General features: G+C 53.1%; 3 protein-coding genes across 3 annotated transcripts in view; 2 read left to right on the top strand and 1 right to left on the bottom strand.

Moving 5' to 3' along the window:
* The window catches only part of LOC309354618 (uncharacterized protein), a 52,469-nt gene that overhangs the window by 5,154 nt on the left and 20,637 nt on the right, over positions 1 to 26,678 (bottom strand). The window contains exon 5 of the mRNA XM_081884853.1: positions 56 to 182. Coding sequence (XP_081740979.1) covers positions 56 to 182 — 127 coding nt within the window. The remainder of the gene's footprint in view (positions 1 to 55; positions 183 to 26,678) is intronic.
* Positions 3,124 to 7,122, top strand: LOC309355197 (serine protease 55-like). The gene is made up of 5 exons (XM_081885783.1): positions 3,124 to 3,321; positions 4,049 to 4,247; positions 5,047 to 5,300; positions 6,400 to 6,539; positions 6,720 to 7,122. Exons 1-5 carry the CDS (start codon positions 3,258 to 3,260, stop codon positions 7,104 to 7,106), a joined length of 1,044 nt encoding a protein of 347 aa, XP_081741909.1. The 5' UTR covers positions 3,124 to 3,257; the 3' UTR covers positions 7,107 to 7,122.
* On the top strand, positions 13,140 to 25,426 carry ZMYND15 (zinc finger MYND-type containing 15). The gene is made up of 13 exons (XM_081884855.1): positions 13,140 to 13,478; positions 14,725 to 14,953; positions 15,488 to 15,643; positions 16,551 to 16,711; positions 16,854 to 17,009; positions 17,802 to 17,888; positions 18,517 to 18,633; positions 19,620 to 19,708; positions 20,291 to 20,392; positions 22,039 to 22,168; positions 22,358 to 22,416; positions 23,694 to 23,854; positions 25,181 to 25,426. Exons 1-13 carry the CDS (start codon positions 13,142 to 13,144, stop codon positions 25,362 to 25,364), a joined length of 1,968 nt encoding a protein of 655 aa, XP_081740981.1. The 5' UTR covers positions 13,140 to 13,141; the 3' UTR covers positions 25,365 to 25,426.

Here is a 26,678-nt window from a genome sequence, read left to right as displayed (position 1 = left end):
TAGATGAATGTAAAGAATTTCAGAACAGATATTATGATCCAACAGGGAGCCTTACCGAGAGAGGCCATGATCCCACGGTTCTCCTCCATGACTTCCTGATGCAGAGCTCTCTGGTCAGGATCCAGCAACGCCCACTCCTCCTCCGTGAAATGCACAGCAACATCTTCAAAGCACAGAGGACCCTGAAAGGAAAAGGAAACAGTCCTCCTCTTAGGCAGGATAAAGATATAATGCACATTCTCTGTTGTTTTCTGCCTGTTAATTGCTGTGTTGCTTTCATGGGATTGTTTCGCTGCACATTTTAACTATGGATACTTACTTTACCGTCTTAATGGAATTGTTTTAATGTGTAGTTAATCTTTGTGCAAATGAGTGGAACGCTTTAAATGCTGCTGTCTATGCAAGCATTCCCAGTTGCCAGATAAAATATTTCCTATCCCCATTAATAATAGAGGAAATAACAACAACAACAACAAATTATTTATTTATACCCTGCCCATCTGGCTGGGTTTCCCCAGCCACTCTGAGTGGCTCCCAACAGAATATTAAAAACATGATAAAACATAAAAAAACTTCCATAAACAGGGGGATGGATCCTGGCTACAGTTTTTTATGATTTACTAACTGCTTAGAAGCCTATTTTGGCAACCAACGATAGATGTATAAACGAGACTGCAATGAATGATAAATAATACTAGCAACATTCAGAAGGCTAGTAAAGGAGAGTGGCTGTTCCTTATTCTCAGCACATGAACCTCTTTGAATGGCCTTTTCGTGCTTTCTTCAGTGCAGATTTGACAGAAGCGAGGGGCAGAGAGATTTGTTGGAGCCTGGAGGCACCGGGGCTGCCCCACTCCTCAGCCTCTTTCCCCACAAGGCTCCTTCTTCCTACCTGAACTGCTTCCCCTCCACCAGGATGAAGAGATGGAGGAGGAGGTCTTTCTGGCACCTTTCTGGCACCTGCGAGAGACAAAGGGAAGTGGGGAGCCAGGAGTGCAGGATGCTTCCCTCAGGGGTGGAGCAGCGCCTCTCTAATCATAGATGGGCCTCCTGCTGAGTGCATTTTTGTGTTTCTACCCATTTCATATTTCAGTTGACCCCAAGTGTGTTTCTCAAAAAGATAAAATGAACACATGGAATAATTTCAAAATAAACAGAACGGGACCAAATGGAGAAAGAACTCCTTCTTCCTTACCTTCTCTGGCGACCAACGGAGGACCCATTTCTGCAAAAGTATAATTTCCCTGCAAGAGCAACAAAGATTCAAAACAGAGAATAGGAAGAACTATTAGAAAAGAAATTCCAGACCGACAGTTATTAGAGCGTTTGGGGATGTTCTCCGTCCTGTTTGGAGCTCCTTGGGAGAATTAAGAGGAAAGTCTCTCTCACCTGCTTCCTCTCCTCCACCTGACTCAGGAGGAAACCTTCGGCCAGAGCCACTGCCTGGGAACTGGTCTCTGCTCCGCATTCCCTCACCCAGCTCTCCATCTCCGCTGGAAGGACAGCCAGAAACTGCTCCAAGATCACCAGGTCCAGCATCTCAGCTTTCGTGTGCCTTTCTGGCTCCAGCCACTGGTGGCAAAAGTGGTAGAGTCTGCTGCAAACCTCTCGGGGTCCTTTGACTTCCTGGCAGCAGAACCAGCTGAAATGCTGGCTCTGCACCTCTGAGCGAAGGGAGTCCTCCTCTCCCAGGATCTTCTGCCCAGAGCTTTCCCAGAATCTCCCACTGCTCCCAGTTTCCATAGCATGGCCTCTTCCTGCTCCAGGGCCAGCTGAGTCTTCCTCATCCATCTTCGCCTCAGCCCTGTATACCTGAAGCAGCGTCTCCACCCCATCGCCCAGCCCAGACACTTGAGGTCCAGCGCCAAGGGCCTTCTGGCGGTTCCCTCCCTACGAGAAGCAAAGCTACAGGGAACCAGGCAGAGGGCCTTCTCGGTGGTGACACCCGCCCTGTGGAACGCCCTCCCTTCAGATGTCAAGGAGATAAAGAACTAGACAACACTTAGAAGGCAGCCCTCTATGGGGAAGTTTTTAATGTTTGATGTTTTAATTACAGGTAGGTAGCCGTGTTGGTCTGCTGTAGTTGAAACAAAATTTTTTTTTGAAAAAAAAAATTCCTTCCAGTAGCACCTTAGAGACCAACTAAGTTTGTTATTGGTATGAGCTTTCGTGTGCATGCACACTTCTTCAGATACCTGATGTTTTATTAAAGGTAAAAATAAAGGTACCCCTGCCCGTACCAGACTCTAGGATTGTGCGTCCATCTCACTTAAGAGGCCGGGGGCCAGCGCTGTCCGGAGACACTTCCGGGTCACGTGGCCAGCGTGACGAAGCTGCTCTGGCGAGCCAGCACCAGCGCAGCACAGGGAAATGCCGTTTACCTTCCCGCTATAAAACGGTCCCTATTTATCTACTTGCACTTAAGGGTGCTTTCGAACTGCTAGGTGGGCAGGCGCTGGGACCGAAAGATGGGAGCGCACCCCGCCACGGGGATTCGAACCGCCAACCATGCGATCGGCAAGTCCTAGGCGCTGAGGTTTTACCCACAGCGCCACCCGATGTTTTATTATGTTTTATATATGCTGTAAGCCACCCAAAGTGATGGAGGAAACCCAACCAAATGTGCAGAGTATAATAATAGTAACAATAACAATAAAAAATATAAAAAATCCTTCCTTTTTTATTTTGTTTCGACTATGGCAGACCAACACCGCTACCCACCTGTAACAATAACAGTAACAGAAGTTGGCTTTCCTCCCATCTTCCTCCCATCTTCCGGCAAGGACGTCCCTCCCTTTCCTGTGTCTTCTTTCATTCTGCGTTTATTGCTGCTTGAGCCCCGGCACCTCTCATTGGGGACACAGGTCCATGATTCCTGGAGGGCATGACCACTTTGCAACCCTCCCCTGACGCAGTGGCAGGGAGGGGGTTAAACTGAACCAGAGCAGCAGGGATTGGCCTGGTCAGGCATGTTCGCACTCTTCTTCCTGCAGCTGAGGAAACTGAACTTGCAGGATTTGAACTCAGCTCCTCTGCCTTCTTTCCCAGTGACCTCGGCGCCTCACAGATCGCTGGCAGCTCCAAGAGAGCCATGTGTGCTCCGGTCCAGCGCCAGGCTGGGGGAGGCGGAGCTAAGGACCAGGAGGAGGGGCCTCGGTTCTGCACCTGTGACATCATTAGCTGGCCTTCTATGACATCACAGCCTGAGACCCCCTCCCACACTCAAGATTGGAAGCCAGTGACTTCTGGGAGAACCTATGGACCATCTGTTGGCGTGTGGCTTGCTGCTGATGCTTCAGGGACGGGCCATTTGGGGACAAGGTACCGGGTGCAAGGAAAGGGGAGTGGGGCGCTGCCATGGGGTGAAGGCAGGGCTGGAGGCGCTATGGCTCCTTCCCTCGGAGGCCCTGGGCAGACTCAAAAAAACAACAACCCCACCTTCTGCTGGCCAGTCTTCCAAGAACCTCTCCCCCGGCTGCTCATTTCCTGTGACATCACAGGAATGAAGTGACATCATCACCTCTTGGAGTGGGGAGGGTGGCGAGGCCGAGGTGGTTTGGGGCCTCCTCCTGGCGACCAGCCCCAATGCCCATGCTGTGTCTCCACGGCTGGAGGCAGCAGTTTCTGGAAACCACAGGAGGGGAGAGTGGCTCTTGTGCCCGGATCCTGCCCCCACGTTTCCCTTTGGGGCATCTGTTTGGCCACTGTGAGAAGAGGAGGCAGGACTGGGTGGGCAACGGGCCTGATCCAGCAGGGCTCTTATTACGAAAGGCTCTTGTGCCAGCCAAACCTCCATGGCTGGGGGCAGTCTACCCCTGAATATCAGAGGAATGGGGAAGGGCAACCCGAGAGTGCTCTTGCAGTCTGGCCCTGATTGCAGGTTTCCCAGAAAGGGCATCCGATGGGCCTGATCCTGCCTCCAGACTCTTTTCATGTCCTAATGGAGCCTCCAGGGCCAGGCTCCTGGGTGAGGACGGGAGGGTGGAGCAGGGCAGGGGCCCGGGGCCCTTCTGACGTGCACTTGCCTCCGCCCGCCCCTCTCCTCCAGGCTGCGGCTTCCGGCCAGAGTTCGACGGGCCCCACGCCTCCCCCGTGGCCGGCGCGCGCATTGTGGGGGGCTCGAAATCCCTCCCCGGGAAGTGGCCCTGGGTGGTCAGCATACAGACCAGCACCTACCACTTCTGCGGGGGCTCCATCGTGCACCCCTGGTGGGTCCTCTCCGCCGCCCACTGCTTCGCAGAGAGAAGGTGAGGAAGGAGCGGGGAGGGCAGAGGGCCGGCTGCCGGTGGGGGGGGGGCTTCAGGCGGGGGGGGGTCCCTGCCTGGCTGCCAGGAACCTTCTCCGGAGGCTGTGCGCGCCCCTCTCCCGCCCGCCAAGCCCCGCCCTGCGGAACCAAGGGGGAGGCTGGCTCCGGGTGCAGCCGCGTGTGTCTGGACCGGCATCCGGACACGGTTAAGCGCCCGTTTACAACCAGACTCTTCTCTTGCAAACAAAGATTGCTTTCTTGATCTCTGCTTCCCTTATTTTGATTCGGCTGCTTAATGAAGGCTGCCTCCTCCATGTGACCTTCTGGAGAACCAGCCTTCTCTGTGGTGGCTCCCCGTTTGTGGACTGCTCTCCCCGGGGCGTCTCGCCGGGCGCCTTCATTGTGTCTGTTTAGGCACCAGGCGGAAACTTCCAATTAATACTCTAGAGTCTTTCAAATGTGTTTGTGGGAAGGGGGCTATTGTTTCGTATTTTGTGCTTTTATGTGGTATTTTTATCTTGTGAACCGCCCTGAGAGCTTGTGGCGAAGGGCGAAATATAAACTCAAATAATGAAATTAAATAAGGAAATAATCCGGCCCTGGATTCCTGCATCGCAGCGGGTTGGACTAGATGGCCCCTGGGGGACCCTCCCAATTCTAGTTCTGTGATTTCCGGGGGACGCTGTTTGGAGGGGAAAGTGTGTGTGAATTCTGACTAAACCCAGAGTCCTCTCTCTCTCTCTCTCTCTCTCTCTCTCTCTCTCTCTCTCTCTCTCTCTCTCTCTCTCTCTCTCCTTCAGCGACAAGGTCAGGGTGGCGGCGGGGAGCAACCTCCTGGGGAGGCACAACGTCACCCGCTGGGTGCGCAAGATCCACCTGCACCCCGAGTACAGCACCCGCACCTACGACAACGACCTGGCGCTCCTGCTGCTGGACAAGCCCATCCCCTACAGCTTCTACCACAGTCCCCTCTGCCTCCCCGACCACAGCATCGTCCCCGACGACAACATGTGGGAGAGCTGCACCGTGGCCGGCTGGGGGCTCACGAAGGCCGGTGAGCCCCGAAGGCGCCGCGGCCTCTTCCGCGCTTCCTTGCCTTGACGAAGCCCCCCGTCCTTCCCAAAGGAGACCCCTCTGCCCGCGGCTGGGAGAGCGGAGTCGGACCGGGAGTGCCGGCTTGGGCTCGCGACTGTGGGTGCCACGCAGCGTGCACGACCCTGGCACCGAAATCTGTGGGTGCCAGGACCCTTCCCGGGGAATTTTGTGGGTGCTTGGGTACCCAGGGCCCCAGGGAGTTGGCACCCATGAGCCGGGCCATTGCGCGTGTGGACCCCTGCTTGAACAGAGGGGGTTTACCTGGGTGGCCAAGAAAGATGGGGGGACACGCCCCATGCTGACTCAGGATTTGGTCCTGGGCAGCTGCCACCCTGCTCTACCTCCCTCAGTTCTTCCACCTGTAAATCTCTCTTCTCTTTGGCGATCCCTCGTAGCCGAGGAAGATTGTCTTCCGTGAACCAGGGTCTTAGCAGTGAGTCCGTAAGTGACGTGGAGGCCAATTCTGGATCCCCACGTTCTTCCACAGCGGGTCGGGGACATTGGTTTCCGGGCGGGAGTTGATCCCGGTGTGGATTTGCCAAGCGTGCCTTCCCCTTAGCACGTTTCTCCCTTGCGTCCTGAGTTCGAGTGTCTTCACAGCCCAGGACACCTTTGGTCAAGGCTGTTCTCCAACTGTGTTTCCCTGTAAAATGGGAAGATGGTTACGGATGCCGGACTCGAACTTTGCCTGCGTAGTTGGCGGCGCAGCGGTGTGGGATGGATTGGGGGAGGGGGGAGGGAAGAAGCCCACGTCCTACAGGCAGGAGCCCCCCCTCTGCCTCCAGACATGGCCTCCAGGGCAGGGAAGTGGGACGGGGCAAATGCGTGGAGAAGAGGCGGCGCAGGAGGAGCCCCGCGTGCAGGCCCAGTCTACCTCTGCGGGAAAGAGGCAGCGGAACGGGATGGACCTGATCCAATTCCAGGGGGTCTTTGGGCACCTCGTGGGGTGCCCATGGGGAAATGGGGCTTGCGCGCCCGCACCCACGAAGGAGGTCACGGGCTGCGCCCGCCTCCAGCCAGCCCGCGCGGCTTGTCTCCCTTCCTCCTCTCTCCTCCAGGAAGCGGCCAGGGATCCTACAGTCTGCTGGACGTGCAGGTGGGCATGGTCGACTGGATGCTGTGCCTCCGCTGGCTGCGCTCCCTCACCAAAAACATGATCTGCGCCGGGTTTGAGGAGGGCGGCCGCGACGCCTGCCAGGTGGGAGACGCCCCCTCGCCTCCTGCCCCCAGTCTTCCTTCGGGGCGTGGAAGGGGGCGCAGGGCGCTGGGGGGGACAAGGGGGGCGCAGGGTGGGGCGATGAAGAGGTGGGAAGGGAAGGCTTGCAGCTGGGGCTCCCGGGGGCTTCGGACTACAACTCCCACCCTCCCGCCTCTCCAGGGGGACAGCGGAGGACCCCTCATGTGCCGCCCCCCGGGCCGCGGAGGACCCCACCAGCGCTGGTACGCGGTCGGCGTGGTGAGCTGGGGGCGCAGCTGCGCGGCCCGCCACAGCCCCGGCGTCTACACCAGGGTGGCCAACTTCCACGCGTGGCTGGAGATGACCTCGGCCCACGAAAGCCACCCTTTCCACGTGCCGCAGACCGCGGAGCCCCACACCGCCTCCCCCGCCGCCGAGGCGGCGCATGTGACCAGGCAGGAGCTCGACATGTGGGCCGGAGTGGAGGCGGCCATCGCCGCCAGGGCCGCCCCCGGGCAGCGCCCGGCCCTCGCGTGGCTCCTGGGGGCCGCCTGCTGGGCCCTGCGCTGGGCAGAAGAGATGGAATAAATGCTAATTTATTTAACTGTATTTACTTATGAAATGTGTACGCCGCCCTTCTCCCGATGGTCGCAGGGCTCGCACGGGGGGGGGGGGGGGCGCAAAATGCAAGATGAAAGAAAAGCGAAGCCAAAGACCCCGCAAACATTTTCAAAGTCGTGGGATGCTAACCGGCCGAAGGCTTTAGGGGTCAGCAAACTTTTTCAGCAGGGGTCCACTGTCCCTCAGACCTGGTGGGGGCCGGACTATATGTTTTATTAGGGGGGGGGGGAATGCACAAATTCCTATGCCCCAGAAATAACCCAGAGATGCATTTAAATAAAACACACATTCTACTCATGTAAAAACACCAGGCAGGCCCCAGAAATAGCCCAGAGATGCATGTAAAAACACGCTGATTCAAGGACCGTCCAGATTTAGAAGGCGATTGGGCCGGATCCGGCCCCGGGCCTTAGTTTGCCTACCCCTGCTTTAGAGGAAAGTTTTTTCCCGGCGCCTGTGCGCGTGGAGAAGGCTTGGCTCGCTTTCTCGGGATGCTCAGAGATCGGCGAGGTTTTGCCTCGGTCTTTTGCTGGCTTCCGACGGCGTGGAAATGCTTTTGGGTCGTGGAATCGGAGCACAGCATAGTTGGAAGAAGGGAACCTGAGGGACCTCTAGTCCAAGCCCCGGCAACAGAGGACTCCTGATCTTTTCCACACCCCCTGCCCATATTTTTATATTTACGGTATTTTTTCTTGCTGGTTCTCCTTTTTATCTGTGAGATGCGTGGGAAAAAGGCAGGGCTGGAAACAAAACAACGTGTCTCTTTTATTGCCCTTTTAACTTTCCGTATGTTTGTGTTTTCTTTTTAGTGGTGCTAAAATTGTTATTTTATGTTCGTTTACATCCCGCCTTTTACCCGGACGGGGATTTGGGACAGCTTACGGATAAAAATGCAGATGGAGGGGAGGAGCAGGAAACGTTGCCTGCCTGCCCCCCCCCTATCTCTGGGTGGTGTGACGCTCCAGGGGTCCCAAGCACTGAAGGCAGCATTCGTGTTTCCTTTTGAGGCCCAGAGGAGACAGGTGTCTTGGGGTGATATTTGCCCATATGTACAACAGGAGCCGATAATGGAGGGGATGAAAGGCAGCAGCCGCCACAAAAGAGATCAATTAAGCCACTTCCATTTTTCTTAGACTAGCTCAGCAGCTTCCTCTTAACAGATTCCATCCACGCGCAGGATCACAGGCTAGGAAGGGGTCCCCCAGGTGCCATCCAGACTGTCCCCACAACCTGGAACAATATCAGCTGAACCTGAAGGCCTGTCAGCACGGGCAGATCTCCTTATTTTCACTTTTTAAAAAATTATAAAAAATATATTCTTTGCATAATAATGGAAAAAAGATGGATCAGATGCATAGGGGTGAAAAGCTGTAGCTGCTATAAATAGAAAACGTCAAATCATTTCCTTTTCTTAAGTTTCAATCGCAGCATTTAAACATTTTACCATATCCGCTCCTTCCTCCCCTCTGTGGGATCCTGGTCCCTCTAGTTGTCTCTGCCTGCCGTGTGAGACCGTTGTGAATAGTAGGAGAGGATATCTTGATTAAATATCTGAAGAAGTGTGCATGCACACGAAAGCTCATACCAAGAACTAACTTAGTTGGTCTTTAAGGTGCTACTGGAAGGAATTTTTTTTGTTTTGATTAAATAAGAAATGAAATGAAGTTTATTACGGTCCCAGACCAGATTAAATACTGTATTATCTTTCCTCACTCTCACTAGTGAGTCAAGTAGCAGAGGACATTCCCCTTACACAGCAGGAAGCTATTTGCAGATTCGTGTGGATCTCTTTCGTTAAGGAATCCAGTCTGGCTTGCCCAGATTGGATTTTGTCCTGGTAAGTCCCCTTTGATCCCTCTCAAAAGAATAAAGACACAGCAGTCTTTCCTTAAAAGTACCGTAACAAGAAATTTACTTACATTCAGTTCACAGTATGATCCCTGAAGGCAGGCTTTGGCTTGTAGTTACAGAGAGAGGTGAGGATTCATCCCATCTCAGCCGCCCTGAGCCCAGCCTTGGCTGGGGAGGGCGGGGTATAAATAAATTATTATTATTATTATTATTATTATTATTATTATTATTATTATTATTTGCTGCTGGCTGAGAGCCAGCAGTGCAGTCCAAGAGAAGAAAAACAGAAGATGAGAAAGAGGGCTGTGTGACTGGACCTTTCGCTGGGTCTGCAAGCTTCACGCCCTCCTATCTGGTCACATGGAGGGGGAGGATGCTCCAGACCAGGTGGAAGAGGAAGTCATTGTGGGATGGGATCCATGAGAGGCAGTCAAGTACAACATTCCTTGTAACGCTAGAGAAGACATGTGGGGGAATGTTTGGTCCAGCCAGTCGAAACTTCCTGTTCCTCCTGGCTGGAGCATCCTTCCTTTGAATGTGACTAGAGGTGGGCGTGACCTCACCTGTCCAGGTAACAAAAGGACGAGTCACGCAGCACACATCCCTCTTTTTGACTTCCTTCTTTGTTTGACCAGCTTTTAGCTAGCAGAAGCACTGGGTTATTCTCCAATATGGGGGAGAGTCACATGTACATATTTGTAACTAAGTCTGCCTTCAGGAATCCAACTGTGAACTGATGTGAGTAAAGTTCTTTTATTGACTTTGAATAAGATTTCTGCGTCTTTATTCTTTTAAGAGGGATTCAAGGGAACTTACCAGGAACATACAATTCAATCTGAGACAGACTGAATTGTATAATAGTGAGAAGCTCACACGAGCCTGCAACCAGCTATCTGCTATGCATGTAAGAAAGGGGAATGGAACTTGCTAGCACAATTAGGAAGGATATTAATAAACAATATATCCTCTCCTGCCACCCTGAACATTCCCACAGTTATACTGGTTGGAGTAACATCTCCCTGTCTGTGTCCACTCTAGGGAAACAAGGAATATTGTACTTGACTGTTCCAATGGATTACATCCCATATGGCAGCCAGGCCCTTCATGCAGAGATGCTTTCTCCAGCGCTGGCGCCCCAGAATAATGGAGCTGAAGGGAGAGTCTCTCTCAGAACAGGGCCTTGAAAATAGGCCACCACTCCACTCAGAACGGGGGGGGGGGGCAAGATGGCTCCCCCTCCCCCTGACCCTCTCCGGAGGCTCCAGTTCTCTGTGGAGGTACAAAGCGGCTTCCCTCTGGCCCTCCTGTGGAGGCCTTTGCTTCTTTGCCACCACTTGCACTCCCCCCGGGGCCCTTTGAAGACCCCTTTGAAGACCCCTCTGCACCTCGTTGGGTTCTTGCCCCACATGCTCTAGTAGTGAAGGCTCGACAATATGGGGTTTATTTATGATTTATTTTGTGCGTTTCTCCCTAAGCTTTATCACATCTTTTTTGTTTTCGTAAACCACCCTGGATCCTTGTTGCTCCCCCCTTTTTTTAAAGAGGGGAAAAAAACGGAAATAAGAGAGACTGGAGGAGGGGCTAACCAGAGGGAGGGGATGTTACTAAAAAAGGCTGATTGTTGGTCGGGGGGGGGGGAAACAAAGGGGTTTGCAGAGGAAGCGTGTAGCCCCCACCCCGGCCGGAGATTTCAAAAAGTGGGATTTGGCCCACTTGGAATGGAATTTATTTATTTTCTGCATTTGCAGCCCAACTTTCCCTCCAGGAACCTCAAGGTGGGGCACGTGGTTCTCCTTCCTTCTCCTCATGGAATCCCCACAACAACAACCTTGTGAGGTCGGTCAGGCCAAGAGAAGGCAGTGACCGCCTCCCTCCCCACAAGGTCATCTTCAGCAAGCTTTACAGCCACTGGGTGGGGGATTCGAACCCCCGTCTCTCCCAGATCCTAGTCCTCATTGAAGCCCCACAACAACCCTGCGAGGTCGGTTAGGCGGAGCGGCAGTGCCTGCCCCACAAAGTCACCCAGTGCCCTTTTTGTCCAAGTGGGGATTTGAACCCTGGTCTTGCTCCTAGTCCTCATGGAATCCCCACAACAGCCCTGTGAGGCAGGCCAGGCCGGCAGAAGGAGGCAGACACTGCCCTGAGCTCACACCCAGCAACCTTCATGGCTGACTGGGGCATTCAAACCCTGGTCTCCCCTGGGTCCTAGCTGACACTCTAACCACTACACCGCCGCTGCCTCTTTTTACACCCCGACATCTTTTCCTGACCTTCAGGGTCCGCTCAGCCTTGCTGGGCCACAGAGATGGCCTTCTGCAGAGAGCTCCCTTTCTGCTGCCCACGGTGGCGATGGGACCCAGGTGTCCGGGGGGCATCAGAGGAGGAGGCTGCCGGCCGCCCCTCCGTCTGTTGGCCTGGCCAGGATTCCAGATTCCTTTGAGGTTGCAGCGGAACAGAGGGACCCCCCCATCCAACGACTGACCTCCAAAGCGGTCAGGTAGGTGGGGAGGCCTAGGTGGGCCCTAGGTGGGGGGCAGGACCCCATGCCAGGGGGTGGGCAGGGCTGGTGGGGGCACAGCTGCCCTCTAGGGAGCCCCTCTCTATGACCGGGGGGGGGGACGACCTCACCTGACTGTTGGTGACAGTTGGGACTCACCTGAATGGAGGCCACTTTCCCCCCAAAGACAACCCCCTTTGTGGACGAGGGAAGCAGAGACAGAGGGAGAAGGGGGAAGCACTTTCATTTCATTTCATTTCATTAATAATAATAATAATAATTTTAAACAGTGCTGAAAATTAATAATATAGAATAAAAATTAAAAATGAGAACACAGAAAGGAAGGTATAATATATCAATACAAGAATTAAGAATTACAATTCTTAATTGGTGGCGCTGTGGGTTAAAGCCTCAGCGCCTAGGACTTGCCGATCGAAAGGTCGGCGGTTCGAATCCCTGCGGCGGGGTGCGCTCCCGCTGCTCAGTCCCAGCGCCTGCCAACCTAGCAGTTCGAAAGCACCTCCGGGTGCAAGTAGATAAATAGGGACCGCTTACCAGCGGGAAGGTAAACGGCGTTTCCGTGTGCAGCTCTGGCTCGCCAGAGCAGCGATGTCACGCTGGCCACGTGACCCGGAAGTGTCTCCGGACAGCGCTGGCCCCTGGCCTCTTAAGTGAGATGGGCGCACAACCCCAGAGTCTGTCAAGACTGGCCCTTACGGGCAGGGGTACCTTTACCTTTACCTTTATAAAGTTATCTAATATATAGATATTATTATTATCAAAACACACAAACACAAAACCCCCAGTATATTTTGAATAAATGGGTTCCAAATTTCATTGCACTTTCATCTTATTTCGAGTATTCGCAGGCCCAACCTGTTGGATTTTCACCTTTCAAATTCTAAAAATGAATTTAAAAGTGTGTATCTGAAGAAGTGTGCATGCACACGAAAGCTCATACCAAGAACTAACTTAGTTGGTCTTTAAGGTGCTACTGGAAGGAATTTTTTTTGTTTTTCCAAAAATGAGGGCAGCCCAAAATATATTTTGGTTAGAATACTATAATTTATTTTTGCTTGGTAAATAAAATGTGTGTAAATTTGTGTAGAAATCATGGGAAATGACTGGCAGATACTTGCAGTTATATACTATGTATTCATATTAATATATTATACATATCTTATATGACGTGTCAATTTCAAATTTTCTTTGGTTTTCTGGTTTGCTTCTTTATCAAACCTACCAAACTAAATGTTGTCCTGTTCCAAAAATAGCAATTTAAATTCCTCACACCCAAAACCGTTTTTAAGGCCCCACCGAAGAAAAGTGCAAAAATTAAGTTTCACCCCTAAAATGACACACCCTGCAGGAATTAACCTCTCCTTAGAAATCTCCAAGGACTCATAGTATTGAGAGTTGAAAGGGGCCTGTGGGTCATCTAGTCCAACCCCCGGCCATCCAGGAATCGCCTGTTTCATAGAAACTTAGAACTGTCAATTCGGGTGGGACTCCAAAAGGCCATCCATTCCAGGCCGCTGCAAGGCAGATAGATGCATGGGAGTTTGTCGGGGGTTGAGGGAGACACACTCTGCACATGCTCAGAGGCTCCCTTGGTGGCTGACGGAGGCCTGGCCCCGCCGCTCTCCCCGCAGGCATGGAGTTTGTCACTGGCTACCGGGCCGAGATCCTGGACTTTGCTGAGCTGCTCTTCAGCTGGTACCGGCGCTTCTTGTTGGAGTCGGCCTGCCGGCGAGGCAGCGAGCGCCGCAAGCGCCAGGAGGGCTCCATCCGGCGCCTGCCCCCGGATCCGGCCCTCTGGGTGCTGCACGCCTTGCCCAACCGGGCGCTGGCCTTCACCGTGGCCGACCCGGGGCAGCAGGTGGGGGGCCGCTTCTACAGCGAGGAGGCCCTGGCCCTGGGGGACCTGGAGCGCTTCATCACCTTCGTGGGTGCCGGCGAGGAGGACGATGAGGAGGCCACACCTGAGACAGGTGAGGGGTGCCGGAGGGGGCGGGGCTTGGGGCAGGTAGCCACAGCATCCTCGGAAGGGCCACCAGGGCTCTGCTCTGTGTGGGATGGGATACCTAAGTAGCAGTCAAGTACAACATTCCTTGTTTTCCTAGAGTGGACAGGCAAGGGGATGTTTGGTTCAGCCAGTCAAAAACTTCCTGTTTCCTCCTGGCTGGGACACCCTTCCTTTGCATGTGACTAGAGGTGGGCGTGACCTTACCTGTCCAGGTAACACAAAAGGACAGGACACGCAGCACTCTCTCTCTCTCTTCGACTTCCTCCATCGTTGGAGCAGCTTTTAGCTAAGATCATCTGGGATAGGTCCACATGTATATACTTTGTACCTAAGTCTGCCTTCAATCATCCAACTGTAAACTGATGATGTGAGTAAACTTCTTTTACTGACTTTAAATAAGATTGTTGTGAGAATACTGGATTGTATGATAGTGAGAGGCTTAAACAAGCCTGCAAACAGCTCTCTGTTGTGCTCTGTAAAGGGGAATGCACTCTGCTAAGGAAAGGGACTTGCTAACACAAGTTAGGAAGGATACTAACAAACAAGATATCCTCTCCTGCCGCCCTGAACATTCCCACACTTGCCGCCGCAGAGGGAGGGGGAATCGGTGCTTCTGAATGCCCGTTGCTGGAAGCCAAAGGAGGGAAGAGCTGCTCTCGTGGCCAGATCCTGCTTGCCTGTTTCCTACAGGCAACGGGGAGAACAGGATGTTGGACCAGGTGGGCCACTGGCCTGATCCAGGGCTCTTCTCCCATTCCCATGGAGCCTCCAGGCCCAGGAACAGTCTATCCTGATTCCTTGGTCCTTAGGGGCAGTTGGCTACTGGGATAGCAGGAGGCTGGACTTGGTGGGTCATTGGCCGGATCCAGCCAATGGCTCTCCTCACATGGAGGTCCATCTCTGAGGGCCTTCTGGCAGTTCCCTCCCTGCAAGAAGTGAGGTTGCAGGGAAGCTGGCAGAGGGCCTTCTCGGTGGTGGCACCTGCCCTGTAGAACGCCCTCCCATCAGATGTCAAGGAAATACAGTAAGCAACTTCCTGACTTTTAGAAGACATCTGAAGGCAGCCGTCTTTAGGGAGTTTTTTAAAAAATGCTTGATGTTTTATTCTTCTTTTAATATTCTGTTGGGAGCTGCCCAGAGTGGCTGGGGAATCCCATCCAGATGGGTGGGGTATAAATTATAATGATGGTAATCCTCTCGTTCTCTTGCAGGTCAGCCGCTCTGGCGCGTGGACCACCTCCTGCTGGTGACGGACGAGCACGGCAGCATCCTGGGCTTTGACTTCCAGCTGGGGGGGTCCTCTGTAGGGGCCACAGGGGCTGAGCAGCCCCTGGAGCCCCGTGCCGTCGCCCTCCTGTGCCACAGCATGATCTGCCCTCTGGGCGCAGGGGAGCCGCGCAGGCCCAAGCTGCTCACCGTGGGAGACGCGGCCTTGCACAAGTGAGAGGCTGCGGCACTTGGTTGCAGCGCATGACACAGCTTTCAAGGGGCTCCTCCTTTGGCGGCAGGGTGGGGGGGGCGCAAAGAGAAGAATAAGCATGTTGTAAAATAGGTGTGCAATACATTTGCCCCCCCTTTTTTAAAGAAGTAGCAAGAGAGGAGCTGACAACAGAGACGCCATGTTCAGGGGCAGTGTACCTCCAAGGCCCAAAGAGCCTACAAACATGGGGCTACCTGCGCTTCGCCCTGCCTTGGAACTTCCTTGAGGCACCTGGGCCAGCTAGAGTTGGCCAGATCCACCCCGGAGAGGGAAGGGGGTGACCCATAGCTGGGGGAAGGGCAGCCAGTTCTGCTGCTGTTGCCCACAGGTCCTCCAGCCCCCAGGCTTCCAATGGGGGCAACTGGGAGAACAGGTGCTCTTGTGGAACCTCCAGGCCCAGAGGCCGTCTATCTGGGTCCCGGGTCCCACGAGGCATTTGGCCACTGGGTGCTGGTCCCCCTTGGGCCTGATCCAGCCGGTGTCCTCCTCTCTAGGTCCCTGGAGCCGCTGCTCTCGAGGCTGGGGGTGAAGATGAGCAAGGGCCCGATGCGCGGCTGGGGCCCCAAGCCGGCCTTCACGTTCCCCACCACCCGTGTGAGGGCCTGCCACGTCTGCAAGAGGTACAGCTTCGAGGGACAAGTCACGGCGTGGTGAGCAGCACCCCAGAGAGGGCTCCCTCCCACCCCCACTTTCCATCCAGGCATGCCCGTCGGCACACACCAAAGACGCTTGTGCAGAACCGCAACTCTCGCTCTGCCACACCTTTGCAAAGCAGTGGGAGCCCAGCAGGTGCGTTGCAGAAGTTGTTACCGGGTTGCCCTTTGCTGGGATTCCTGCATGGCCGGGGTGTAGGATGTGAAACACAAGAGCAGTCAAGTACAACATTCCTAGAGTGAACATGTTTACACATGGGGAGGAATGTTTGTCCAGCCAGCAGGTAAACTTCCTGTTTCCTTCTGGGCTGGGACAGACTTCCTCTGCATGTGACTAGAGGTGGGTGTGGCCTCACCTGTGCAGGTAATGACAAAAGAACAGGGCAGGGCAGCCATCTCTCTCTCTCTTAGACTACATGCATCAAAGCAGCAACATCTGCTTAGCCAAAGATGCTCTCTTGGACAGAGGGACTGTCTCCTTATAAGATAGTTTCTAGGTATATGTTACTTTTCTAAACTAAGTCTGCCTTCTGGGATCCTATTGTGAACAGAATGTTGTGTGAGTAAACCTTTTCATACTTTTATAGAAGACTGTGTTGTGTCTTATCTTTTATGAGAGAATAAGGGGGAAATACCAGAACAGTTATTAGAAGGGCTTTAGCAAGCCTGAGCAAACGCATCCGCTGCAAGTTTAAAAAGGGGAATGTTACTCTGCTAAATTGTGGAACTTGTTAACACAAGTTGGAAAGGCTATAATCAGACAATATATCATCTCCTGCATCCCTGAACATTCCCACACGGGGGTTGGTCTGCATGACCCTCGGGGGTCCCTTCCGCCTCTCTCTCTCTCTCTCTGCTCCCCCAGCCCCTTCCCGGCCTGAACAGCTCCTCTCTGTCCCCACAGCCAGCACTGCAGGGCCGTCCTGTACTGCTCTGAGCGCTGCCGCAAGCTGGACTGGAATCGCAGCCCCGAGGACATCGGGCACCAGTTCTGGTGCCAGCGCATGGCTGGGTACATGAGTCGCACCCGGGAGTTGGCCAACCTTCCCTTCACCTTCACAGCAGGTGGGCAGCCCGGGCGCCAGGGCGAGGGGGCCCTCATGACACAGCCTAGGGTCAGGGGGTCAGGCGCTGGGGGGGGAGGTAGAGTCTGGGGTCCTGAGAGGCTGAGCCCCCACCTCATCTTCCCTGCTTGTTTCACTTGCAGAGGTGACCAGCGAGAACTTCAACAAAGAGGGCTTCCTCTCTGCCAGGGGTCTGACCCGCGGCTACTGGGCCGGAGAGAGCATGCTGGTCAGGGCACCCGACTATGGCGTGGGGCTCCAGGGGGGTCCTGAGAAGCCCATCCCCTTCCTTCAAAGCGGTGAGGGGGCAGCGGGCCTGTTGGTCGGGCGTGTGTGCGATGCAGACCCACGGAGTCCAGGTGGGGTGGACAGAAGTGGGGCCAGGAGCCTCTACCCAGCCTCCTTCACAGTAGAACTGGTGGGCATCGAAGAAGCTGGGTGAAATCCTTGCTTGTGGAACTGTGGAACTCCCTCCCACTGTAGGCAGTCTTGCTGGAAACTGCAGGAAGGGAGAGCGGCTCTTGTGCTCAGATCCTGCTCGTGGTTTTCCCATTGCACTAGGTGGGCCATTGGCCTGATTCAGCAGGCCGCTTCTTTTGGCCCTGTGGAGCTTCCAGGCCCAGAAGCAGTCTATCTGTGTTCCTCGATTCATGGGGGTATTTATCTACCATGAGAACTGGAGGCTGAACTAGATGGGCCAATGGCTCTTCAGGAGCAGTCCAAGACATCTGAGCCCTCTGGGGCAGAGGAGAAGATGGCACCTCTCCTTGTCCTCCTCCTCCCCCCAATTCCTTGCACAGAAGCTGCCTGGACTGGCAGTCGAAACTCACTTCTGCGGGGGCAATGGGGCAGCACCTCCTGGCCCCCTGGAGTGGGGCTGAGGGGATTCCACTTGCTTGTGGGGTGCACAGCCAGCTGTATGGCACCCACAGTTCTCTCCAAGGGAGGCGAATGTTTGGGAGGTGCCACTCCTGCCCCTGTCTCCTCTCTGCCATCTCCCGGCTCCCTCTGCCTAAGGCTGGGGCGGCTCCTTTGCCCTACAACCTTGACATTCCCCTCCCTGACCAGCCTTTTTCTCACCCCCCCCCCAGGGAACCCCTTTGAGGCGCTACGGCCGGAAGGAGGGACGGCTCTTCCACCAGCCCCCCCAGAGCCTCCCATGCCCCGGACATTCTTTGGTGAGACAGGGGGTCGGGGGGGGGGAGTCAGAGCTTGCATCTTGCAACTGATGTACAACAAGGCCTTTTCGATGGTGGCTCCCCACTTGCAGCAAGCTTTCTCCAGGGAGGCTTGCCAGGTGCCATAATTGCACATCTATAGGCACTGGGGTGCTGTGGGGGAATAGAGCGATGGCTAAATCTGATTAATAACAATCCTACTATTGTAGGTGGGATGCGGGTGGCGCTGTGGGTTAAACCACAGAGCCTAGGACTTGCCGATCAGAAGGTCAGTGGTTCGAATCCCCACAACAGGGTGAGCTCCCGTTGCTCGGTCCCTGCTCCTGCCAACCTAGCAGTTCGAAAGCATGTTAAAGTGCAAGTAGATAAATAGGTACCACTCTGGTGGGAAGGTAAACGGCGTTTCCGTGCGCTGCTCTGGTTCGCCAGAAGCGGCTTAGTCCTGCTGGCCACATGACCCGGAAGCTGTACGCCGGCTCCCTCAGCCAGTAAAGCGAGATGAGCGCTGCAACCCCAGAGTTGGTCACGACTGGACCTCATGGTCAGGGGTCCCTTTACCGTTTACCTTACTATCTGGGGGAAGGGGATGGGCCCACTTCTCTGACTCGCTTCCTCCCCCTCCCCACAGGGTCCTGGAAGGAGTATTACCAGTGGCGGGGGCTGCCCCTCGGAGCCCCTCTGGCCGTCCTCCTGAGCTACCCCCTCACTGCCTACTACATCATCACCCAACTGGCCCCTCAGCACTGTGAGTATGGGGGGGGTAGCCCCCCAGCCTCCCTACAGGGTTTGTAACATACATGAAACAGAGAGAGAATGAGTGTAAGACGAGGGAATTAAAAGACGAAAAGTAAAGCTGTAAAATGGGCGCATGGAATAAGCGAGTCCACACAGAAGTCACAGGAACAAGTAAAGAGAATTATCAGCATTATCAGGTCTGGTTCCAGGTCTTCCAGGCTTGTCTTGAAAAGGGCAGTTCTGTCATATATGCTGTAAAAGGAATTCTAGGTCATACAAAAAGTGTCTGCTGGTTCTAGTCCTCATCGATATACCAAATTACGTTTGATTCTTTCCATAGTACCTCTGTTCTGGTGACTAAGCTGTAAGATTCGGATGCTGTTCCCCACTGACTTGCAATTGCTGTTTGTTCTGCCAAGATTGTAGATAAGGCCAATTCTTTTGACTTTATACCAACATCAACATCATCAAAAATATTCAGTAGCATTAATTTGGGACAGCAAACCATAGTTTCTTTCGTAATACTTATCCTCCAGGTCAGAATACTCACCTGGCCATGAAGCTCACTGGGTGACCTTGGGGGCAGCCACTGCCTCTCTCAGCCCAACCTTCTTTGTGCGGCTCAGAGTTAACTTGTGGAACTCCCTCCCACAAGAGTCCGGGACAAATTCATGGAGGAAGAGAGGGTTGTCGGTGGCTCCTAGCCAGGATAGCTCTGCCCTGCCTACAAGGTCAGAGGCAGTGATGCTTCTGAATCCCAGTTGTAAGGGGGATCTGCTCTTGAGTTCAGATCGTCTTCGTGGTCTTCCCATAGTGGGCCCTATTGAAAATCCTCTATTTCTCAGGGGCGTTTGGTCCCTGTGAGAGGAGGGTGATGGGCCAGATGGGTCACAGGCTTTATGGAGCGGGTTCTTCTGATGTTCTTCAAGTCAACAAATGCTTTCCAAAGGTCCTTTGTGACTCCTGGTCTCCCCCCTCCTTTTCTTCTCCCTCCAGTTCCCGAGCTGAACATCCTGAACAAGCAGTCTCTCAAGATCCACGTGGTAGAGGCAGGCAAAGAATTTGGGGTCCTGATGGTCTTCTGGGTACGTGAAGGGTCTCCCCAGAGGGGCCAAGGTGCAACTAGGTACGAGGGAGGGGGGTGTCGAGGGAGAGCTGGGCAAACTGGTACCGCTGGTTTTGAAGCCCAAGGGTTCTCTGAGCAGGAATTCCTTTTTATCTATTTCTTATTGAAACTTACGGATACACAATTGGAAAAAAGATCACGCATCTTTGTTCTAATATATGATTACGGCATCAAGACTTTTAATATGCACAAAAGTAGAAAGACTCACCGTTGCCAAGACTGGAAGAACGGTTATTAAAATAATTGGACATAGCCGAGAGGGCAAAACTGACATGTTTAATTTGAGAAAAATCATTGCCAACATTTACTAAATATTGGAAACCTCTCATAGACTTTCTGCAAGTTTGGCCATCACTGCTTTAGAGTAAAGAACAATCAGCCAGCAAAAAGCTCAGAGAGCTCCTCCTTCTATAGCTGCATGGAAAATCCACAGACATTCCCATTTCAATGTGAATTAAACCAATGATATGTAACAAGAATTACAGGAAGGTTGCTAACATCCATCCATTTTCTCATTTCTGACCCCCCTTCCCCCCTGCAGGAGTTGTCGGTGCTGCTGCCCCATGTCTCTCTGGAGCTTCTGTTTGTGGGGGACGCCCTGCCCCCCCAATTGGACGGCCAGCAGTTTCTCCTACAGAGGGATGTGAGTCTGCCTCTGGGGAGAGAGAGGGAGGGAGGGAGGGAGGGAGGGAGGGCCACCAGGGGCAGATCTACTATGCCACCAATGAGGCTTCAGCTTCAGGGACCCTGATCCCCTCCCAAAGTAACTTTAGATCACATTGCGTAATTTTTTTAGGTCTGGTAGTCCCAATTTGAGTCACACAAATCAAAAACGGTAGGGCATAGGAATTTTTTATTCACAACAGGGACTTTGGACATGTGAGATAATCCATTACAACAATTTTAATCCAAATCTTAGTTTATTTTATGTGATGATCTGTCATGGAACAACCCCACAGTATTCCCCTGATCAATCAGGCTTGTAACTCAATCAATCAATCAATCAATACTATTTTTTATTATTTATACCCTGCCCATCTGGCTCGGTTTCCCCAGCCACTCTGGGCAGCTTCCAACAAAATATTAAAATACAATAGTCCTTCAGATATTAAAAGCTTCCCTAAACAGGGCTGCCTTCAGACATCTTCTAAAAGTCTGGTAGTTGTTTCTTCCTTTGACATCTGGTGGGAGGGTGTTCCACATGGCGGGCGCCACTACCAAGAAGGCCCTATGCCTGGTTCCCTGTAACTTTGCTTCTCACAGTGAGGCCTGACTTGTTTTTGAGAAACCCATGCTGGGTCTTAGTAATCACAGCATTGTTTTCTAAGTGATCACAGACTGTTGGATTATCTGTTCTATGTCAGGTTCACTGGTAGGGACTTATTTTCCCCCCTTTTGAAGATGGAGACAACATTTGCCCACCTCAGGTCTGTAGGAAACCTCACCTGTTCTCCAAGAATTCTTAAAGATCATAGGCTCTGAAATTACACCCTCAAGCTCCTTTATTACCCTTAAATGCAGCTCATCAGGCCCTGGAGATTTGAAGTAGCATCATATTTGTAGGCATCATATTTGCCATCCTGTATTAAAAGCTCCTGGCGTTCTCTGGTCCATGGGGTCACGAAGAGTCGGACATGACTAAACGACTGAACAACAACAACAACAACATTAAAAGCTCCAATAAATAAGGTCCTTCTTTAATCTTACCTAAATCTTCCAACATTCAGCTTCACTGGGTGTCCACGGATTCTCGTGGCACCAGAGAGGGCAGGGAACTTCTCTCTATTCACTTCCTCCTGGTTGTTCTTAGCAGCCATCTGTTGCCTCTGCTGGGTTTTCTTTCCCACTTTTTATGGGAAGCAGAGCTGGGGTTCACTAAAGAAGCTCAGAAAAACCTGGCCGCTGGATCAAGCCAGCGAGGGAGCCCAGCTAGTCCAACATCCTGTTCTCATAGCAGGTGACCAATTGCCTCCTGTAACAGCAACAATAACGGCTGGGTTGCCCATGGCAAACCCACAACCAGGATGTTAACGCAAGGCCAGGATTTCCCTTCCTGTGGTTCCAGCATGTGGCATTCAGAAGCCTTGCTGCCTCTGACCGGGGAGGCAGAGCAGAGCCCTCTCCTCCTCCATGGATTTGCCGCATCCTCATGGAAAACCATCCCAGTTGGTGGCCACTGCTGCCTCCTGTGGAAGGGAGTTCCAGTGGCTAACTCTGCACTGAATTAGGGGCTTCCTCGATCTGACAGAAGCACTTTGTGAATCCCCTCCTTCTCTTCCCCCCTTCCAGGAGGAGCAAGGCGTCTCTGTCCGGCCTGGCCTGGCCCCCAGATGCAAAGGGGGGCGACGGGAACTGCAGTTTGGGTTCAGCGCCCGCCCCTACCACCTCCTGCAGGCGCCCAAACCAGACCTGGTCATTGGTGAGAGTCAAGGGGAAGGGGCCAGGAGAGGGCGGGGAAGGGGGAGGGGGGGTGCAGGGATGGGCTGGGCCGCTTGGCCAGAGAATGGTGGGGCAGGGGTAAGAAAGAATCCAGCTGAAGAATGGGGTGAGGAGGCTGTCTCTATCTGATGCAGAGACTTCCCCATGTTAACACACCCCTTTTGTCCAGGGTTCAACTCTGGGTTTGCCCTCAAGGAGACTTGGCGGAGTTCTCTGCCGCGACTTCAGGTAAGCCGAGCCCACTCATCACGCAGTACTTAGAAAAGAGGTCTCCCCCTCAAAACTCCTCCCTCCACCCTGTGGAATGACATCGCTGTGACATCATCTCTTGACATCACGGCCATTGGATACAGTACTTTGGCTCAGCATACAGCGTTGTGACGTCAGACATGCCTTTGCTCTGCTTCTGAAGTGATGGCGTCTCCCGTCTCCCGAGCCCAATTCTCCAGTTGTGATGTCATCAGGCCTTTGCTATGATGCTGTGACCAACTGACACCAAGTAACCGCCTCAGAGCTGGTGAAATAACTGCCCCGGGGTTGGCGGCAATTCACAGGCATTTGTCTTCCAGGCTGAATTTTGATTCTAGAAATGTAGGCATTGAAAATCTCGCAGAATTCCAAATTAGGAATACAGTTGAATTTAGAAGATTCAGAGAAAAGAGTAGTAAAAGGTCAGCTCTGGCTGTTTATCAGCAGAGTTATTTGGGAAACGGAAGGCACACGTACAAAAACACCCTATTCTTTTTCAAAACTGAAGTCTGAGAGCTCTTGGTCTCAGAATAGAACATTCATGGTTTCTGGGACATAACAGCTCTGTACAAAATATCTCCTGGGGCAGCAGAAGCCATGGCAGAGGCAGTAGGGTGTACTGGTTAGACTGCAGGCGGAAACAGCGTTCAAATCCCCCCATGAAGCTCCCTGGGTGTGACCTCGAGGCGCCACCTGTTGGCCTAGCCGACCTCACAGGGCAGGAGAACCATGCCACCCTCAGCCCCTAGGAGGGAGAGCCAGGCTGTAAATGCAGCGAGTACATAAATGCACTAAGTGTAGGCCATTATATAGGCAAGGGAGACCCCCCTCTTGAGCGATGGAGCTGCCAGGTCCTCGTCCCCTCACTTCTCTCTTCCCCCCTCTCTCCAGTGGTTGTGTAGTGGTTAAGAGCGGTGGACTCATAATCTGGGGAACCGGGTTTGCATCTCCGCTCCTCCACCTGCAGCTGCTGGGTGACCTTGGGCCAGTCACACTTCTCTGAAGTCTCTCAGCCCCACTCACCTCACAGAGTGTTTGTTGTGGGGGAGGAAGGGAAAGGAGAATGTCAGCCGCTTTGAGACTCCTTAAAGGGAGTGAAAGGCAGGATATCAAATCCAAACTACTACTACTACTACTACTACTATTCTTCTTCTTCTTCTTCTTCTTCTTCTTCTTCTTCTTCTTCTTCTTCTTCTTCTTCTTCTTCTTCTTCTTCTTCTTCTTCTTCTTCTTCTTCTTCTTCTTCCACCTTGCAGTCCCTTCGGGTGCCGGCCTACTTCACCGAATGCAGCGAGTACAGCTGTGCTGTGGATGAGGCCGCTGTCTCCATGGCGACGGGGGGCAGTGCCAGCCCTGCCCAGATCAACCCTTTCCGCTCGCCTTTCCGCCAGGCCGGAATCGACAACGCCATGCCCTGGTGGGTACCCCAGCTGCGATTCTGGCAAAGCCCGTCACTTCTGACCTCCCCCCCTCTGCCCCAGAAGGTAATTTTGGATGCCCCTGACCCCAGTCCATAAAGCGATGGAAAGGGGCAACCTCTTAACCTCTGACCAATGTCCCGCTGACTCCTGGCCTGGTCAGTTTTTGTCCATCATGGGAAAAGCTTCCCAACCACCTTTGTCTTTCTGCCTCCATCTTTATGGCACTCCCCCCCACCTCCAGCAATGCTGGGGGTTGGGCTAGATGACCCTTCGGGGACCCTTCCAACTATGGTTCTCTCTCCTCCTTTCCAGAAACCGCACCCTCTGGTTCTGCAACTCCCCTAAATTTGCACCCTTTGCCGACATCCATCCATCGAAAGTTCCCCGGACCCTCTAGGGTAGCAGACTAGAAATCCCCCGTCCAACAGCACCTTTTGAAAAGAACAGCAGGGATTCCTAGACTCACAGAATCATGGAACCGTAGAGTTGGAAGGGGCTGGGAGGGTCATCTAGTCCAACCCCCTGCATTGCAGGAATCTTTTCCCAACGTGAGGCCCAAACCCAGGACCCTGAGATTGGTTTCAGACTGAGCTGTAACCCAAGAAAGACACGCAGTTCCCGATAAGGAAGCCTTTGAAGCTTTTTTATGCTTTGTGCTAATTCATATTAGTATTAACAAGTCACCATGCTGGCTCAAGCCACACAGATTTCAAGGGGGAGGAAGAACATCAGGATCAGGCCCAAGGGGGCCCGTCTGGGCCAGACCAGCCTGTCCTTGCAGTGGCCAAATACCCTCAGGAACTGAGGAATCTGGATAGACTGCCTCTGCACCTGGAGGTCCCGTGGGGACCTTTGCCTCAGGCCCAGGGGACCCGCCCTGCCCAGCATTCTGTCCTCATAGCGGCCAAGAAGGCGCCCCAAAGGGAAGAAGCCCACAAGTGGGATCTGAGCGCAACAGCTCTCTGCTTTCCTAACAGTTCCCAACAAAACTGGATAGCTCATTCTTTAAGAGCGTAGGGCTGATAATGCCAGGGGTTGCCGGTTCAATTCCCGCAAGGGGCAGCTGCATATTCCTGCATTGGAGGGGGTTGGACTGGTTGATCTTCAGAGTCCCTTCCAACTCAGTGATAAATTCTATGATAACCTCTGGCAGAGGAGACCAGTGTGGCTCATAATGATAGATAGCCTCTTCCTCCAGTCCATGAAATTGCCTAATCCTCTCCCAAAGCGATGCAAGTCCTACCCCAAGATTCCAGAAATGTGTGGCCACCACCGAGAGGGCCCTGCTCTCCCATTCACCCCCTCTGCCGCCTCTCCGCCAGGTATTCCAATGCCTTCATCTTCCACCTGATCTACAAGGCATCCTCAGCCAGCAACCACCGGCAGACCCCCGCCCCTCTGCCCCAGGCCCTGCCCCCCAGCGGGAACGCTGACCCCCCCGAGGCAGCCCGGAGCAGGCGCAAGGAGAAGAGGCAGATCCGGGCAGCAGGGCGGCGGCGCAAGTGACGGGTGTGGAGCACAGAAGGGAGAGGGCAAGGCAGGCAAAATAATAAACAGGAATGGGCAAACTGTGCTTCTGTTTCCTCTCTGGCACAACTGCCCTCTGGGTGAGGGGGCCGCACAAAGGGGGCCTTTGAGAGATCTGTGGGTCACCTCCCTCTGTGCTCCAAGAGCAGCACGGCTGCCATTTTGGGGGGAGGCCATGATCCCTGCACGTGCTGCGTCTTCCAAGGTTTCGGATCAGTTTTGCAAGAGCCCCCAAGCTCCTTCCGGTTCCTTTAATGTGGCTAAGAGTAGGGGCAAATGCATCTCAAATGGGCAAATGAATTTCAGAAGGGAGAAATGAATTTCAGAAGGGGCAGATGTGAAATTTTGCACTTAGGCAGGATGAACCATATGCACAAATGTAGGATGGGGACACCTGGCTTACTAGCAGTACATGTGAAAAGGATTTAGGGGTCCTGTGAACACAAGCTTAACATGAGTCCACAGTGTGATGCAGCAGCAGCAGCAGCAAAAAAGATAGTTGCTGTTAGCTAGGCTGCATCAACAAAAGTATAGCATCCAAATAAGTGTACCGTAAGTTATAGTCCCACATGATTCTGCCTTGGCCAGACCTCACCTGGAGTCTTGTGTCTAGTTCTGGGCACCGTCATTCGAGAAGGATGTTGACAAGGTGGAATGGGAGCAGAGGAGGGTGACCAAGATGATCAAAGGTCTGGAAACCAAGACTTAGGAGCAGCAGTGGGGGGAGTTGGGGATGTTTAGACTGCAAAATTATTGCCTTATAGGAGATAGGATTGTGACCTTCAAGTATCTTCACATGGAGGATGGAGCAAGCTTCAAGGTAGAAGAAAGTTGATTCCAATTGAACATCAGGAAGAACTTTCTAATGGTAGGAACAGTTCAGCTGTGGAAAGTACTGCCTAGAAAGGTGGTGGACTCTCCTTCCTTGGAAGATCTGAAGCAGGTGGTCATCTGTCATGGGTTTCAGTTGAGATGTTTGCAATGCAAGTGGCTGGACTAGATTCTACAATTCTGCCAGCTAGCTCTTTGAAAGGGAGTTCGGACTGAAGCCCTTTCCTCATTCCAAGCACTGATATGGTTTCTCCCAACTATGAGTTCTTTGATGGGAAATGAGACTGGACCTCTGCCTGTAGCTCTTTCCACATTCCAGGCACTGATATGGTTTCTCCCCTGTATGAATTCTATGATGGGACGTGAGATGGCAGCTGTCACGGAAGGCCTTCCCGCACACCAAGCAATTATATGGTTTCTCCCCACTATGAGTTCTTTGATGTGAAGTGAGACTGACTCTGT

This window comes from Podarcis melisellensis (genome assembly GCF_964234715.1).
Source record: "Podarcis melisellensis genome assembly, chromosome: 13".
NCBI classification, from domain to species: Eukaryota; Metazoa; Chordata; class Lepidosauria; order Squamata; family Lacertidae; genus Podarcis; species Podarcis melisellensis.
This window is presented reverse-complemented; position numbering and strand designations above follow the sequence as displayed.